This window comes from Primulina huaijiensis, chromosome 10 (assembly GCF_012295235.1).
Source record: "Primulina huaijiensis isolate GDHJ02 chromosome 10, ASM1229523v2, whole genome shotgun sequence".
In the NCBI taxonomy this organism is placed as follows: Eukaryota; Viridiplantae; Streptophyta; class Magnoliopsida; order Lamiales; family Gesneriaceae; genus Primulina; species Primulina huaijiensis.
In genome coordinates, this window is record NC_133315.1 from 9,793,804 (window position 1) to 9,813,739 (window position 19,936).

At 39.8% G+C, this 19,936-nt stretch overlaps 1 protein-coding gene across 1 annotated transcript in view; it reads right to left on the reverse strand.

Annotated features, from left to right (window-relative positions):
* LOC140986532 (uncharacterized) overlaps positions 1 to 19,296 on the reverse strand; it is a 69,641-nt gene extending 50,345 nt beyond the window's left edge. Inside the window, exons 1-3 of the mRNA XM_073454821.1 lie at positions 19,128 to 19,296; positions 13,483 to 14,502; positions 12,847 to 12,936 (exon numbers count right to left, since the gene is read on the reverse strand). Coding sequence (XP_073310922.1) covers positions 12,847 to 12,936; positions 13,483 to 14,502; positions 19,128 to 19,296 — 1,279 coding nt within the window. The remainder of the gene's footprint in view (positions 1 to 12,846; positions 12,937 to 13,482; positions 14,503 to 19,127) is intronic.
* Between the last annotated feature and the right edge of the window lie 640 nt (positions 19,297 to 19,936).

Genomic DNA, 19,936 nt, shown 5'->3' on the forward strand with positions numbered 1-19,936 from the left:
ATGGCTCGTTTTCTTTGTGGTTCGAACAGGGAAATTCAAGATCAAGTGGAGCTTAGGCACTACTTGGATCTAGACGAGATGGTGCAAATGGCCATAAAGGTGGAGCAACAACTCAAGAGGCGAGGAGTTGGCCGCACCAACCAAACTGGGGGTTCCTCATCTTCGTGGCGATCAAATGTGGTGAAGCGTGAGGAGAATAAGGTGATGACCAAGCCCAAGATTGAGACCAAACAAGAGGCACCTAAACAAGGAGTGCAAGGTAAATCTGAAACTCCTATTAATCGATCTAGAGATGTTAAATGTTTTAGGTGTCAAGGGTTAGGTAATATTTCTAGTGAATGTCCTAACAAAAGGGTAATGATTTTAAATGACTATGGTGAGTATGAATCTCATAGTGAGGGTGATGAGGATGAGATGCCTGCGTTAGAGGATCCTGATGAGGGATATGAGGCGGTTGTAGGTGAAGCACTAGTGACTAGGCGTATCATGAGTGCCCAAGTCAAGGAGGGGGAGACTAACCAAAGGGAGAACTTGTTCCATACTAGGTGTTTTGTAAACTAAAAGGTTTGCAATCTAATCATAGATGGGGGGGAGTTGTACTAATGTGGCTAGTGTTGAAATGACGGAGAAATTGGGGTTACCTACATTAAAGCACCCTCAACCATATAGGCTTCAATGGTTGAATGATTGTGCGGATGTGAAGGTTAACAAACAAGTGCTAGTGCCTTTTTCTATTGGGAAATATGTGGATGACGTGTTGTGTGATGTGGTACCGATGCATGCTTGTCATATCTTGTTGGGTAGACCGTGGCAATATGATAGTCTAGTGACACATGATGGGTACAAGAATAGGTATTCATTTGTATTGAAAAAGGAATCCATTGTATTACTTCCTTTGTCCCCAAAGCAGGTGTTGGAGGACCATTTAAAAAAAAAAAGAAGAGAGATGAGGTCGAAAAAAAGAGTGAACTAAAAAGTGAGATGGCCTTAGAAAATAAAAATGAAATGGCTGAAAAAAAAGAGTGGTCAAAAGAGTGAGACAGCCTTACAAAAGAAAAATGAGAGGAAAGAAATTGAGAGGAAATAGGCCAAAAAGAAATCATATATGGCCCAAAATGGTGAGTTGAAACAATTGATGCACACACATGAACCACTTGTGTTGATTGTTTATAAGGAGATACTCCTTAACACAAGTGATATAGCCGGGTCCCTTCCGAGCATTGTTGTTTCACTTTTGCGGGAATTTGAAGATGTATTTCCGGAGGAGTTAAATCAAGGCTTACCACCATTGAGGGGAATCGAGCACCAAATCGATTTCGTGCCTGGGAGTGCATTGCCAAATCGTCCCGCCTATAGGAGCAATCCGGAGGAGACTAAGGAGCTTCAACGGTAGGTAAGTGAGTTGTTGATATGAATCCAAGTACGAATAAAAAGCAAACACGACTAAAATTGAATCGCGCCCTCAATTTAAAAACGAACAAGGAATTCGTTGTTGTGTCCCGATCTTTTGAATCAAGTATGGTGTGATTTTCACCCCTAAACTACGAGGTTTAGTAATAAAGAATCACGATGAAAACAATCGAAATTTAGAACGAACCTTCAAAGAACCAGTCAATGACAATCCGCACAAGACGATCGACAAACGCCACAAAGTTAAAACTTTGATAAGTTTGATTTTTTTGTTTACAAAGCAAAAGCCTTGAAAGTTGAGAGAAAAGTTCTCAAAAGTTTTTGATATTCAATAATAATGATCTGAATAATGTCCCAAAATTCGTCCAATATGTTTACATAGTCAAGAAATGAAATCTAGTTGCCAAAATAATTAAAACACTAACTTAGGAAAAAAAATCTGCGCACGCAAGTCTCTGCCCATGTCGCGCATATGCGCGCCCTAATCTGGCGCATATGCGCGAAGCCCACTGTTAATGTCTTCGGTGTCCAGTACTTCTCGCGCATATGCGCGCCCCTTCGCGGCACATGTGCGAGAGCTCGCGCATATGCGCACCCTGTCTTCGCGCATGTGCGCGAGACCTTCTGTCCAGATTTGTGCTCCGTTTTGCATGGATGCTTGAATAATGTTCACATGATCCCCATGCATCACGAACCTTTCATCACTCTGTATCTCGCTTGTCAATCCGCCTTCTTTGCTCATAAACCCATTCAATGCTTCTTTGAACCTCTTCAGACGTCCCCTCGTGATTGGTCCATCCGACAACTCTATAGGGTCCCATGCTTTCCTTGGGGCTTGAACAACCGTGTTCGCATCAGTGCTTGGATAAGGGTTTTGTGTGCATGAGTCCATGTCCCCTTGTGCTGTGCCTGTTTTATTAGTTCCTAAGCAAGATGGCTCATGGCGAATGTGTGTGGACTGTAGAGCACTCAATAACATAGCCATTAAGTATAGGCATCCCATACCTAGACTAGATGATATATTAGATGAATTGCATGGTGCTTGTATCTTTAGCAAAATTGATTTGAAGAGTGGCTATCATCAAATAAGGATGAGGGAAGGTGATGAGTGGAAAACTGCTTTTAAAACCAAGTATGGGTTATATGAGTGGATGGTAATGCCATTTGCCCTAACTAACGCTCCTAGCACCTTTATGAGGTTAATGAATCATGTCTTGCGTGCACACATAGGAAAATCTGTTGTGGTTTACTTTGATGACATATTTCTGTATAGTAAGAATCTAGAAGAGCATGTTACTCACTTGAGACTTGTACTAATCACACTAAGGGCTGAAAATTTGTATGCTAACTTAAAGTAATGTGATTTTTGTACAAGCAAACTTGTCTTCCTTGGTTTTGTGGTAAGCTCACAGGGTATACAAGTGGATGAAGACAAGGTAAGTGCCATTCGAGATTGGCCGACGCCTACTACTGTTGGTCAAGTTCGAAGTTTTCATGGTCTTGCAAGCTTCTATAGGAGGTTTGTAAAAGATTTTAGCACACTGGCAGCACCAATCACGGCGATGATCAAGAAGAACGTTCCATTCCATTGGGGCGAGGAGCAAGAGAAATCTTTTAATATTATTAAATAAAAGTTAATTAATGCTCCTTTTGATGTGAATCCACGTACGAATAAAAGCAAACACGATTAAATATGAATCGCGCCCTCAATTTAATATCGAACAAGGAATTCGTGTTGTACCGATCTTTTGAATCAAGTGTGTGTGTTGTGATTTTCACCTCTAATCTATGAAGTTTAGCAACAAATAATCACGAGATAAACAATCAAAAATTATGACGAACCTTCAAAGAACAAGTCTAAGACAATCCGCACAAGCACGATCGACAAACGCCACAAAGTTAAAAACTTTGATAGTTTGATTTTTGTTTACAAAGCTAAAGCCTTGAAAAAGATGAGAGAAAACTCAAAAACTTTTATATAATATCAATGATAATCTGAAAAGTGTTTAATTTTTCGTCCATATATTGACTACAAATCAAATGATATGATAAATCTAGTTACCTAACTAATTAAAACTCTAAAATAGGAAAAGATAATGTTTCTCGGAACAAGGCGCGCTCGAGCGCGAGATTCAACCGCTCGGGCGCGGAGTCTTCTGGACATGTCGCGCTCGGGCGGTAATATTTTATCGCTCGGGCGCCGCTGCTTCTGGAGTTCACGTCCTGGACAGTATGTTTGGCGCTCGGGCGGTAAGATTTGGCCGCTCGGGCGCCGTGGTATCTGGACTCCTCTTGATTTAACACTTGAATAACGTTCCTTTGGCTCCCAAACTTATTTCCATGCATCTCGAACTCTTCAGCACTTTGTACCTCGCTTGTAAGTCCTTCTTCCTTGCTCATAAGCCCCTGCAACGCCCCTTTAAACTTCTTCAGCCGTCCTCTCGTGATTGGTCCCGCTGGTAACTCTAAGGAATCTCCTGCTTTCCTTGGGACGTGCACATCCGTGTTCGCATCATCCTCCCCTTCTTGAAAAGGATTTGTCCTCAAATCCAGCTCGTCACCTACATCAAACAACGACAAGTCACTAACATTGAAAGTAGAACTCACGTTATACTCACCTGGTAGATCGAGTTTGTGGGCATTGTCATTGGTCCTTTCAAGTACTTGAAATGGTCCATCACCCCTAGGTAATAGTTTAGATCGTCTCTTCTCGGGGAACCTTTCCTTCCTCAAGTGTAGCCACACCCAATCCCTTTTCTCCAATATCACCTTCTTCTTTCCCTTGTTGGCTTGCTTGTTGTATCGTTCATTCTTCTTTTCAATATTAGCTTTGACCTTCTCATGCAAACCCCTAACAAATTCCGCCTTCTTTTTCCCATCCATGTTTAACCTTTCACTCACAGGTAAAAACATCAAATCTAACGGAGTCAAAGGGTTAAAACCATAAACAATTTCAAATGGCGAATAGTTCGTAGTAAAATGCACGCAATGATTATAAGTAAACTCAACAAATGGCAAACAATTTTCCCAATTCTTCAAGTTCTTTTTAAGAATAGCACGCAAAAGTGTTCCTAATGTCCTATTGACAACTTCAGTTTGCCCATCCGTTTGAGGATGACAAGTAGTAGAAAACAACAATTTTGTGCCAAGTTTAGCCCATAAAGTCTTCCAAAAGTAACTCAAGAATTTAACATCACGGTCAGAAACAATAGTCCTAGGCATGCCATGCAACCTAACGACTTCTCTAAAGAACAAATCCGCAATGTGAGACGCATCATCAGTTTTGTGACAAGCAATGAAATGTGCCATCTTAGAGAATCTATCAACAACAACAAATATTGAATCCCTCCCCTTCTTAGTCCTAGGCAACCCCAAAACAAAGTCCATAGAAATGTCAACCCAAGGCTCACTAGGAACAGGAAGTGGTGTATACAATCCATGTGGTTGTGTCCTAGACTTAGCTTGTCTACAAGTTATGCACTTATCACAAACACGCTCAACATCACGCTTCATGTGTGGCCAATAGAAATGTTCATGCAACGCACTTAAAGTTTTTGCCACACCAAAGTGTCCCATCAAACCACCCCCATGTGCCTCCCTAACAAGTAATTCACGAACGTATGATCTAGGGATGCACAACCTATCTTCTCTAAACAAGAAACCATTATGCAAATAGAATTTATCATGTGGACCATGCATACAAGTTTCAAACACATTCTTAAAATCGTCATCTAGCACATACAACTCCTTGACATACTCAAACCCCAAAATTTTAGACTCCAAAGTAGAGAAAAGTATGTACCTTGGTGATAGTGCGTCGGCCACTACATTTTCCTTACCTTGTTTGTACTTGATGATGTAGGGGAATGTTTCAATGAACGCCACCCACTTGGCATGTCTTTTGTTCAACTTCTGTTGTCCCTTAAGGTGCTTTAGAGACTCATGATCCGTATGAATCACAAACTCCTTGGGCCTTAAGTAGTGCTGCCACGTCTCTAGAGTCCTCACAAGTGCGTAGAACTCCTTGTCATACGTGGGATAGTTCAGCGCTGCTCCATTGAGCTTCTCACTAAAGTACGCCACGGGCCGTCCTCCTTGCATCAAAACTCCGCCGATACCTACACCTGAAGCATCACATTCAATTTCAAACGTATTAGCAAAGTCAGGCAAAACAAGTAAAGGAGCATTAATTAATTTTTGCTTAATAGTATTAAAAGACTTCTCTTGCTCCTCGCCCCAATGGAATGGAACGTTCTTCTTGATCACCGCTGTCATGGGTGCTGCCAATGTGCTAAAATCCTTTACAAACCTCCTATAGAAGCTTGCAAGTCCATGAAAACTTCGAACTTGACCAACAGTAGTAGGCGATGGCCAATCTCGAATAGCACTTACCTTGTCCTCATCCACTTGTATCCCCTGTGAGCTTACCACAAAACCAAGGAAGACAAGTTTGCTTGTACAAAAATCACATTTCTTTAGGTTAGCATATAGATTTTCAGCCCTTAGTGTGATTAGCACAAGTTTCAAGTGATCAACATGCTCATCCAAGTCTTTGCTATATACTAGGATATCATCAAAGTAAACAACAACAAATTTCCCTATGTATGCACGCCAGACATGGTTCATTAACCTCATAAAGGTGCTAGGAGCGTTAGTTAAGCCAAATGGCATCACCATCCACTCATACAACCCGTACTTGGTTTTAAAAGCAGTTTTCCACTCATCACCTTCCCTCATCCTAATTTGGTGATAACCACTTTTCAAATCAATTTTGTTAAAGATACAAGCACCATGCAATTCATCTAACATATCATCTCGTCTAGGTATGGGATGCCTATACTTAATGGTGATGTTATTGATTGCCCTACAATCCACACACATACGCCATGAACCATCTTTCTTAGGAACTAATAAAACAGGCACAGCACAAGGGGACATGGACTCACGCACAAAACCCATATCTAACAACTCACTTACCTGTCGTTGAAGCTCCTTAGTTTCCTCCGGATTGCTCCTATAAGCCGGACGATTTGGTAATGCACTCCTGGGCACCAAATCAATTTGGTGCTCAATCCCCCTCAATGGTGGTAGCCCTTGAGGTAGCTCCTCCGGAAATATATCATCAAATTCCTGCAAAAGTGAAACAACAATGCTCGGAAGGGACCCGGCTATATCACTTGTGTTAAAGAGGATCTCTTTATAAAGAATCAACAAGAGTGGTTCACGTGTGTGCATCAATTGCTTCAACTCACTTTTTTGGGCCATGTATGTTTTCTTTTTGGCCCCTTTCCTCTCATTTTCTTTTCCCTCATTTTCTTTCCTCTCCTTTTTCTTTTGTATGGCTATCTCACTTTTTTTTTCACTCTTTTTTTCAGGCATTTCATTTTTATCTTCAAAGGCCATCTCTCTTTTTAATTCACTCTTTTTTTCGGCTTCATCTCTCCTCTTTTTTTTTCAATTTTTTCTCCAACACTTGCTTTGGGGACAAAGGAAGTAAAACAATGGACTCTTTTTTCAACACAAATGAGTACTTGTTCTTGAACCCATCATGTGTCACTCGCCTATCATATTGCCAAGGTCTACCCAACAAGATATGGCAAGCATGCATAGGTACCCAATCACACAAGACCTCATCCACATACCTCCCAATAGAAAAAGGCACTAGCACTTGTTTTGTCACCTTCACTTCCGCACAATCATTCAACCATTGAAGCCTATATGGTTGAGGATGCTTTAATGTTGGTAAACCCGATTTCTCGACCATCTCACAACTAGCCACATTAGTACAACTCCCCCCATCTATGATTAAGTTGCAAACCTTTTGATTTACAAAACATCTAGTATGGAATACATTTTCCCTTTGGTTAGTCTCCTCCTCCTTGACTTGGGCACTCATGATACGCCTAGTCACTAGTGCTTCTCCAACAACCGCCTCATAACCCTCGTCAGGATCCTCTAATGCAGGCATCTCATCATCATCACCCTCACTATGAGATTCATACTCACCATAGTCATTCAAGATCATCACCCTCTTATTAGGACATTCACTAGAAATATGACCCAACCCTTGACACCTAAAACATTTTGTATCCCTAGATCGATTAGAAGGAGTTTCAGATTTACCTTGCACTCCTTGCTTAGGCGCCTCTTGTTTGGTCTCAAATTTGGGCTTGGTCACCACCTTATTCTCCTCTCGCTTCGTCACATTTGATCACCAAGAAGATGATGAACCTCCAGTTTGATTGGTGCGGCCAACTCACGCCTTTTGAGTTGTGGCTCCACTTTTATGGCCATTTGCACCATCTCGTCAAGATCCAAGTAGTGCCGAAACTCAACTTGATCTTGGATTTCCCTGTTTAAAGTTTGTAGCCTCTTCAACATCACCCTATAGTAGTGGTTGGGCACAAACCTTTTTTTTTTTTCTTTTTTCATTTCATCCCAAGTTTCTATGGGCCTCTCATTGTACCTCCTCCTAGTGGTCACTAATTGATCCCACCAAATGAGAGCATAGTCTAAAAATTAAACCACCGCCGCCAACCTCACCTTTTTTTGTTCGGAATAGTGGTGACACTCAAACACAAACTCTACCCTCTTTTCCCACTCTAAATATGCCTCCGGATCAGATTTTCCATGGAACGAAAGGATTTTCATCTTAATAATACCCATATTACCATCTTCCCTATTCCCATCATATCTACCCCGAACGGCTTCTCTTCTACCTCTACCAATTCCTCTACCTCTTCCATTCCTACCCCAATTATCATTTTGGCTCTCCTCTTCTCCTCCAAAATCACACTCTTCCTCTTCTTCTTCTCCACCCATATTTTTAGGATTTGATTTTTTTCCACTCGTACTAACCTCAAGCCTATCCAACCGCTCATGTAATGGCTCCATCTCAACCTTCCACATCCTACTAAAATGCCCATACAACGCCTCCATTTGAAACTTAGATAACCCCGGGTTCGAATTATCTCCTACCTCCTTCTCCATTTAATTTCAGATTTGTACCTGCAAGAAAACGTTAGTAGAAAAAAAATATTCCTCACCCAAATTCTCACGATCACTCCAAAGAAATTCACTCTTCTCTCCCCTCGTATTTTGTTTGCTCACAACAAATACTCACTAGTCACTCCAAAGAAATAACACTCACACTCAAATGTTTCCACTCGAATTTGATGTCTCTCTCTAAAGGGTGCTCAAGCTTTGTATTCGTCTATCAAACAATCAAGTTCAAACTCGTGAACAAATGCGATCGACTCACGTGGACTGAGTAGACAAGCAAGTTGAAGATAGATATTTATTTATTTATTTATTTTTTTTGACTGTGTAAGACACTTCTATGTAATGCCCGAGATTTTTATCCTGTTAATCTGAGATGATTTATCGATAAATTTATATGATGATAGACGGACCATTCCGAGGCATGAATGGAGATCATGTATGAGTAAGAGGAAAGTGAGGCCAGAGGTTCTGGCGCATATGCGCGGAAGTGGTGCGCGCATATGCGCCAGTTGTTCGGGAGCTGTATGTACGAGACAGAACTTCTCGCGCATATGCGCGTGACAGGGCGCGCATATGCGCGAGAGGCTGGATTTCAGGATGTCGATTCCAGAGATTGTGGCGCATGTGCGCCGAGAAGGGGGCGCATATGCGCGAGCTGACGGGAAGGCACGCGCCGAGACATAATGTCTCGCGCATATGTTTTGAAATAATGCTATTGTCAGAATTGAATAGGATTCAGATATGATGTTCTTGACATGTTAGACATCATAGAATCGAAGTCAGATTAAGAAACAGATTGATTACGGATTTGTTATGTTTTTTCAGATTATATTGAGTGGTATTGGATAGATTTGAATGGTGACTGGCTTATAGATTGTATTGGATATGGGTTATGATTGGTAATTGATATCTGTTGATATGATATTTAAGGGGATATTGAGAGTGTGCCGTTATGTCGATGATTTGAATTAAATTCAGATTAATCAGATTGAGTAGTGAATTGAGAATGGAAGGTTGATATTATTATTCTCGATATGTCCTTTCAGATTTACAGAGACAATCTTGAGTTCAGAACTTCCGTTTCTTCAGACCGCGACTACAAACGAAAGGTATAAGTCAATGTGGTATTGGGGAGATCGACTCAAGTAGGAAATACTTGAGTTTTCCTAAACCACATACTATTTGTTATTATTCGCATTGCTTTGATTTGATATGCTTGTTCTATTGATGTATAGAGAGCATGTGTTTAGACGAGTGCTCTTGTGACAGAAGTACCTGATAGTGGCGGGATCGCCACGGGAACATTGCACGATGTCACCATATAGTGTATTGGCGATAGTGCCACAGTCTGTGACGGATAGGTCAAGACACTGGATGTTTGGTTATATCGACGTGGATAGAATCGGAGTTTCTTCTATTACTGTTGGTCGATATAGGAATACCAACTTCTGGAAACCGGGATCCCTAGACTAGGATTGAGTCTAGTCTGAGTCGTGGAGTCACGATTATGCTTGATAGCTTGATATTAATTATGTTTCAGATTTTGATATATATCTGATATCTGCTTCATGCTTTATATTAATTATATGATTGCATGTTTCGTTGATTTATACTGGGATTTATTCTCACCGAAGTTATCCGACTGTTGTCGTGTTTGTATGTGTGCATGACAATAGGTGGGACAGGTTCAGGATCAAGGAGATGAAGAGAGAGATCGTGATTAGAGTGGAGACTACGGACGTGATCTGAGATAGGGTTGAACACTTGATATTTAGTAGTTGAACCTTAGTTTATAAATGATTGTATATAGTACAAGACTTGTACTTTACTCTTATACTGATATGTATAGTAGAGTGATTCCATTACGTTCCGCATTTGATATTATATTAAAAAAAAAATTAGACCCTGTTTATTATAATTGATTAATTAGTCCCAATGACAATTAAGAACATGATTAGCGCCCGGGTCCCCACACTTCTATATGACTCACAAAAAGGAATAGAACAAAATATCAAAAAGAAATATTGGCAAATTTTCGGATTTTTGGTTTTTTTTTTTTGCCTGCTCTGAAAATTCCGAAAATTCAGAGAAAAAATAAGAAACGAAGTTTCGTGTATCACAGATTCACGAACGACAAAGAATAATAGAACAAATCAGATCTGAAAGCGGAACTAAAGAATAATTAGATCTGAAGGATAAACTTACTTTAATTCAATGAACCTAAGCTCTGATACCAAATGATATGAATCCACGTACGAATAAAAGCAAACACGATTAAATATGAATCGCGCCCTAAATTTAATATCGAACAAGGAATTTGTGTTGTCCCGATCTTTTGAATCAAGTGTGTGTGTTGTGATTTTCACCTCTAAACTATGAGAAGTTTAGCAACAAATAATCACGAGATAAACAATCGAAAATTATGACGAACCTTCAAAGAACAAGTCTAAGACAATCCGCACAAGCACGATCGACAAACGCCACAAAGTTAAAAACTTTGATAAGTTTGATTTTTGTTTACAAAGCTAAAGCCTTGAAAAAGTTGAGAGAAANCTGCTTCTGGAGTTCACTTCCCGGACAGTATGTTTGGCGCTCGGGCGGTAAGATTTGGCCGCTCGGGCGCCGTGGTATCTGGACTCCTCTTGATTTAACACTTGAATAACGTTCCTTTGGCTCCCATACTTATTTCCATGCATCTCGAACCCTTCAGCACTTTGCACCTCGCTTGAAAGTCCTTCTTCCTTGCTCATAAGCCCCTGCAACGCCTCTTTAAACTTCTTCAGTCGTCCTCTCGTGATTGGTCCCGCTGGTAACTCTAAGGGATCCCATGCTTTCCTTGGGACGTGCACATCCGTGTTCGCATCACCTTTACTTGTTTTACCTGATTTTGCTAATACCTTTGAAATTGAATGTGATGCTTCAGGTGTGGGTATTGGTGGGGTGTTGATGCAAGGAGGGCGCCCGGTGGCGTAGTTCAGTGAGAAACTTAATGGAGCAGCGCTGAACTATCCAACATATGACAAGGAGCTCTATACGCTTGTGAGGACTCTTGAAACGTGGCAACACTACTTGAGGCCTAAGGAGTTTGTGATTCATACGGATCATGAGTCTCTAAAGCACCTTAAGCGTCAACAAAAGCTGAACAAGCGGCATGCTAAGTGGGTGGCATTCATTGAAACATTCCCATACATCATCAAGTACAAACAAGGTAAGGAAAACATAGTGGCTGATGCACTATCCCAAAGGTACGTACTAATCTCTACCTTGGAATCAAAAATTTTGGGATTTGAGCATGTGAAAGAGTTGTATGTGCTGGATGAGAATTTTAAGAGTGTGTTTGAAACTTGTATGCATGGACCACATGAAAAATTCTATTTGCATCATGGTTTCTCGTTTAGATAAGATAGGTTGTGCATCCCTAGATCATCCATTCGTGAATTACTTGTTAGGGAGGCACATGGAGGTGGTTTGATGGGACACTTTGGTGTGGCGAAAACCTTGAATGCTTTACATGAACATTTTTATTGGCCACCTATGAAGCGTGATGTTGAGCGAGTTTGTGAAAAGTGCATAACTTGTAGGCAAGCTAAGTCTAGGACACAACCACATGGATTGTATACACCACTTCCTGTTCCTAGTGAACCTTGGATTGACATTCATATGTGATATGATCCCGCCCACGGGATCTTTGATTTGTCCCGATCTTTGAAACAACTAATTGATAGGTGTGATAATCGCCTATAGATCACGCGGCCTAGCAACAATTAATCAACGATTGGAACAATCGCGTTCAAGAGAACCTCCAAAGAACCCGTCTTTGGCAACCCTCGTGATATTCGATTGACAAACGCCACAAAAGATAAATCTTTTGATAAGTTTGATTTGATAAGACGCAAAAGTTATAACGAAACTTAAGCTTGTTTTTGAGAGAATTCTCAAAGAAAAGTTTTATAAACTCAATAATTCAACGTTTACAATGATAAATTTTCGTCCATATATTGTTACAAAATCAAAAAGATATGAAAAATCTAATTACCAAAACAATTAGGACTCAAAAATAGGAAAGTAAAGATTTTCTCGCGATTGGGCGGCGCTCGGGCACGGGTTTCTACCGCTCGAGCGCGGGCTCTTCTGGACAGGTCGCGCTCGGGCGGTAAAATGTTACCGCTCGGGCTCCGATGCATCTGGAGTTCACGTTCTGGACAGTGACTTTGGCGCTCGGGCGGTAGAATTTGACCGCTCTGGCGCGGAGGCTTCTGTTTCCCACTTCGTCTAACACTCGCACAATGATCCTTCCAATCATTTGAACGCCATGCCCGGCCAGATTCATATCATACTCCCCTTCTTCAAAAAGATTTGTCCTCAAATCTTGTCCCCCTACACAAAAACGAAGCAAGTTAGTAATAACAAGGATGATATTATCAACATACTTACCTTGAAGCTCAGGTTTGTAGGCGCTATCATTTGCTCGCTCCATCAGCACTGGAAATCCCAACTTAACGGTTGTCCTGTCTATGAATTCCCCTATTACTCCGGACGATAGATAACATGTAGCACCAAATAAGGACAATAATATAGCATTAAGTATCACAAAGATCATATTTCTCCCCTTCTAAGACCTAGTCAACCCCACAACAAATTTCATACACATGTACGACCATAGCTCACTAGGAATAAGACGTAGTTCATGCGCGATATAAGAATCTAGCTCAGGTGCCCTCTCCCTATAGGCAATGCACCTTTCACTACACCACTTATCATACATCCTCATATGAAACCATAGTAAAAATTCATGCATCCTATCAATGGCTCTAGTTACTTCATGGCTACCAATCAAACAAATGTCATGTGCCTCAATATCAAACAACAACTCATGCAATGGGTGTAGGATGAAAAATTTATTCTCTTTAAACATGTATTCATCATGAACAAAGAAAAAATCATGTTCATCCTTGCACCTCTCAAAACCATCATCAAACCCACATAAATCATGCAAATAGAACACACTAAATGTACTATCCATGTAATATCTCATCTCATCACAAAAATCTAAGTCTAAGGTATACAAACCATTGTAGCAAGCAAACTCCACCAACTTTGTAAATAGTGAGACATCAAAATTCATAGTAGGTAAATGCAATTCATCCATGGTCTCAAATTCATAACAATCAAGGAATAAGAGTAAAGTTACATCCGACCCCTTAACCACCACATTTGCAAGATATTCTCTAAGTTTTGGGAAACGATACAACAAAGAATTAAGATAAGGACGGAAGTCATACCTCATGGTTGTTGCGTTGGCAACTAACCTTACCTCACCTTGATTGCTCTCGAAGTCATATGGATCATCCCATGGCTTTCCAAAATCATCAACACTTGCTCTTCTCCTCATCATGAGGGCGCCAAAGTCCTGCAAAGAAGAATTAATACTGCTCGGGATTGAACCGGCTATATCATCACTAGATATATAAAGCTCATCTTTGTACAAAGGTACTTGGAGAGATTTATACAAAATTAAATCACGCTCATATTCACTCTTTTGGGCCTTTAATTTATTTTCTTTTTCTCTTCTTTTGGCCTCTTTTGCATTTTCTTTTTCTTTTCTTTCTATGGCCACCTCACTCTTTTGATCACTCATTCTTTCGGCCATTTTAAATTCTTTTTCACTCTCACAATTAAATTGCAATTGATCATCAGTAATTACAATTGAAATAGGTTGATCAAGAAAGGTACATGATGAATCATAACATGCGTGCAACAAATTATTACTACTTTCTTCTTTCTCCTCCTTAGCACACACATTAGAAGCAAATTCACCATCTAAGGATTCACCCTCCACAGCACAACATTCTATGATCAAGTCAGAAATCAGTGGAATACCAACCTCCTCAATTCTCTCAACCACCACTTTAGGTTCAACATCAATGCTCACTTCAACTCCACACTCGACTGCAACCTTAGATTCACAATCAACTCTGGAATCCAGTACATTCACCTCCTCATTTGGACATTGGCTAATATCATGTCCAAACTCTAGACACCAAATACATTGAATATCATAAGTACTAACATTTGAAATTTTAGATGTACCTTGATACCCATGCTTCAAAACCAACTTCGGTCTAGTCTTGACCTTCTTCTCTTCACTCGACCTTCGTGCGGATGTCAAAAACTCATTCCACGAGTCACTTCCCTGCCTACCACTCGATTTGCACCTCCTATCATTACCCGATACCAGGCGTGGTGCTCCACTCTCCTTGACTCTCCTAGCCCAGTCAACTTCACGTGGATCATCCATTCCGCACCGCCTATATTTCTCACGAAGGGGCTTAAACTCCTTCTCCCACATTTTATCCAACCCCCTCAACATTGTTTGAAATTGATGATCGTCAACCATTATACCTGCAAGAAAAGGTTAGTATAAAACAATAAAAGAATAAAGTTTCCTCACCACAAATTCTCACTAGTCAATCCAATGAAAATTCACTCGCACTCGTCTTTTTTCCTCACCACAAAACCTCACAAATCACTCCAATGAAAATTCACTCGCACTCGTCTTTTTTTTTTCTCACCACAAAACCTCACTGTGGGGACCCGGACGCTAATTCATTTCCTTAATCGTTATTAATATCAAATACACAATTAAGTAATGTAAAACATAAAATTTTTTTAAAATGCAAAGCGGAAACGTAATGTAAATCGATCTGAAATACATATTAAACATAAACATACAACCCTTGTATTGTCTATAATAATTCAACTAGGTCCAACTACATATCAGTGTTGAATCCTAATTTAATTCTGAGCCCGGATCTCCACGCTATCTAGTCCAGCCTCGTTCTCTTCTTGACCCTGATCCTGTCCCACCTGTTGTCATGCACACATACAAACAAGACGACAGCCGGATAACTCCGGTGAGAATTATATTCTCAGTATAAACCATGTATACATGCATTCATATAATCAATGTAACAGCATATAAAAGATATTCATAACATGCATCCTAATCAAAACATAAATAAAGTAAGTATTCATCGCATGTACCATAATCCGACACATGAATCAATATCAATAAAAAGTCATATTCTAAACATGTACCACAATCAGGAACATAAATCCATGTACCATATTCAGGATTCATAAATCAATATTAATCAATGAATCACTTTCCGTGATTCTCCGACTCAGACTCGACTCAGTCCTAATCTAGGGATCCCGTTCAGAATAAGAACATACACCCACCTACACTCTCGATCGGGGTGGTGGTACGTTCTTATTCACAGAATTTGGCCCTTTCCATATCGAACATCAGTAATCGAAGCAACTCCAATTCTATCCACTTCGATATGACCAAACGTCCGATGTCCTGACCTATCTGTCAAAGACTATGGCACTTCCGCCATATTCCTATCCTGTGACAATGTGCAATGTGCCAGTGACGATTCTATCACTATCAGGCACTTCTGTCACAAGACTAATCGTTTAATACCTGCTATCTATATATCAATAGAACAAGCATATCAATTCATTCATTATTTGCAAATATCAATGCAATAAAATAAAGTATGTGATTTAGGGAAACTCGAGTCAAACCTCACTCTAGTTGTGCAATCCCAACTCAACATTAATTTATACCCTTATCTTCTCCGTTTGACGAAGTCGAAGTCTCGAATTCTACTCTGTCCATACCCAATCTGGTAATGACAATCGAATAGGTACAATATCAATATACAACTCAATTCAATATCTGTTCTGATAAATACTTAAATAAAAACATAATCTGATCAATGTCAACGATATAACGATCCAATCTATCAATACTGAATCTGATCAATATCAATTTGCTGATGTTTCGACGGCATAACAATACGGTCATAGTAACCCTGTCAATCTCAACATCATAGATACAATATCACGGTTTATAATCAATATCTGTATAATTCTGAATGTAACTCAAAATCAACGACATAACGGAATAATCTCGATATCCCCGTCAATACAATATCAATAGATATCAATTACAATCAATAACCAATATCCAATATCATCTAAAATCAATCAATAACCAAATATGTCCAATATCAATCAATATACTTCTGAAAAATCATAACAATTTCATAATCAATTTGTTTCTCAATCTGACTTCGATTCTATGATGTCTACTATATCAGAAACACCATATATGATTCTTATTCAATTCTGACAATATCATAATTTCAAATCATATCCAAACGTAACAAAACTTACGTCCAGTCGTAGCCTACGTCGATAGGAACATGATATTGAAGTCGGATTCAAAATCTAATAGACGGATCGAAATATAAAGGCGTAAGGATTTCTGAAGCTTTTCTCGTTTCCTTTCTCTATTTCCTTTGCTAAGTTAGGAAGGAATGAAAATTATATATATATATATATATATATATCCATTGCATGTAATTGAAACGTGGCACAATTTCACCAAACATAGGTGGCGCTCGGGCGGTTAAACATTACCGCTCGGGCGCGGAATGTTCTGCCCGGAAATCAAGTTTTTCAACACTGGCGCTCCGGCGGCCATAATTTACCGCTCGGGCGCGGAACCTTCTGCCCGAGTTGTCAACTTGTTCTACTCTGGCGCTCGGGCGGTAACTTTCAGCCGCTCGGGCGCCAGACGTTCTGTCTGAATTCTTCTTTTGTGATGCATTGGTGCTCGGGCGGTCATCTTATGCCGCTCGGGCGCCAGATGTTTTGTCCAACATCTTGGCTTGTATTGCACCGACGCCCGATTTCTCCACTTGAGCTCCTATAGTCTCAATATTGCTAATTAATCCACTTCTGATTACAGTAATTAAATCTCGGGCATTACACTCACAAATCACTCCAATGAAAATTCACTCCACTCAAATATTTTCACTCTAAGTGAGAATTCTCAAGGGGGCGCTTAAGTCTCGTGGCTTCCACGTATCAAACTTATGAGATCAATCCTGTGACGCTTGAAATTCGACTCACTTAGACCACACAAGAATAAGCAACTTTGAAAATTGACTAAAATGCGACTAAATGACAAGGACAAACTTAACGCTGAAATTTAAGCGCTAAAATTCAACAAACACCCGATTCAAACTTTTTTTTCGGGTGAACAGTACCCTAACAGTGCCGTGAACAGTAAATATGGCGGATGAACAGTAAATACGAAATTGAACAGTACCGTGAACAGTAAATCCGAAAATTTTTTTTTGTAGATTCAACAAATACGTAGAAATCGCTACACGAAAATCGGTATTGAAAATTCTACGAGGAATTGAACGGATACGCTTACTTGAATCAAAAACCAAAAGCTCTGATACCACTTGATACGATCCCGCTCACGAGATCTTTGATTTGTCCAGATCTTTGAAACAAGTAATTGATAGGTGTGATAATCGCCTCTAGATCACGCGGCCTAGCAACAATTAATCAACGATAGGAACAATCGCGTTCAAGAGAACCTCCAAAGAACCCGTCCTTGGCAACCCTCGTGAAAATCGATAGACGAACGAACAAAAGAATCCACCTTTGAAAGTTCGATTTTGAAAACACCGAAGTGTATAAAAGCTCTCGCTTTCGTTTGAGAGAAAATCTCACAATTTGATATCAAATCAATAATGAACAAAAGTTAAATTGTTTACATGTTATTCTAGCTTAAATATAGATAACTAAAAACTAGATATAGAAAATTGCATATTTAAAGATAACAATATCTAGTTGCAAAAATAATTAAAACTCTAAAATAAGAAATTAAAATATTTCTCGAAAATGCTCGCGCTCGGGTGGTAGGATTTGACCGCTCGAGCGCCGAGAGTTCTGTACTATTCGCGCTCGGGCGGTAGAATGTGACCGCTCGGGCGCGAGGCGCTTCCCGCAACGCGCTAAGACGCAAGCTTCCAATTCATCCTCTACTTGATTGTTATGCAACCCGAACCCCTCGAGCCTTGTTTCCAAGCTTTCATTGGTTGGATGAAGGACAACATTCAACATCGTCAAGCGTCCTCTCGGGATTGGTTCTTGGAACGCATAGTGGCTGGCTAGATTCATATCATACTCCCTTTCTTTAAAAAGATTTGTCCTCAAATCTTGTCTTTCTTGATAGCTAGGAAGATTAATATATTTCATGCATTTTCCACAATCCTGCAAGTAGAGTTTAACAATGCTCGGGATCGAACCGGCTATTTCATCACTAGATATATAAACCTCTTTGTACAAAGGTACTTTAAGTGGTTTATACAAAAGTAAATAACTCTCGATCTCACTCTTTTCTCTCTTTTGGGCCTTTAAATTATTTTTCATTTCTTTTTATTTTTCTTTTTATTTGGCCTCTTTTTCACACAACTCTTTTTGTTCATCGATGGCAATCCCGTCTTTTTTATCACTCTTTTTTTTGATCATCTCATTTTCTTTTTCTCTCAACTCATAACAAATTGATTCACCAATACATATTACATTCGTAGACAGTTGAGCAAAAGAAACAACTTGGACATCATCTAACAACTCACCCTCCACAGCACAACACTCAATACTCGCATGAGACACAAGTGGAGTATCAACATTCAAATCATCCACAAGTTTGGCTTCAAGGTTGGAAGTGGAATCCACTACCTTCACATCCTCAATTGGACAATGATGAAAATCATGTCCTACCTCTAGACACCATAAACATCGAATATCAGAAATATAATTATGTGAGAAATGCGATGTACCATGATATCCACGTTTTGAACTCCTCGCTGGTGTCGCCATGCTTCTTTCCTCTTTACTCATCCTCCCACTCTCATCTACTCGCCCATACCTTTCACGCAAAGATTTAAATTCTTCCTCCATCCTTTTCCCAAATTCTACCAACAATGACTGAAATTGACTATCAAGCATCTTGTACCCTTTTTTTTTTGGTGAACAGTACGTGAACAGTAAGTAATTCCTGTGATGAACAGTATCGTGAATAGTAAAATCGATATTTGAACAGTAATTACGGCCGATGAACAGTAAATTCCACGTAAAACAGTATTATCGGCAGATGAACAGTGTCGTGAATAGTAAAACCGGCGGATGAACATTATTTCGCGATTTTTTTTTATTTTTTTTTTGTAGATTCAACAAATACGTTGAAATCGCTACACGAAAATCGGTATTGAAAATTCTACGAGGAATTGAACGGATACGCTTACTTGAATCAAAAACCAAAAGCTCTGATACCACTTGATACAATCCCGCCCACGGGATCTTTGAGTTGTCCCGATCTTTGAAACAAGTAATTGATAGGTGTGATAATCGCCTCTAGATCACGCGGCCTAGCAACAATTAATCAACTATTGGAACAATCGCGTTCAAGAGAACCTCCAAAGAACCCGTCCTTGGCAACCCTCGTGATATTCGATTGACGAACGTCACAAAAGATAAATCTTTTGATAAGTTTGATTTGATACGACGCAAAAGTTATAACGAAACTTAAGCTTGTTTTTGAGAGAATTCTCAAAGAAAAGTTTTATAAACTCAATAATTCAATGTTTAC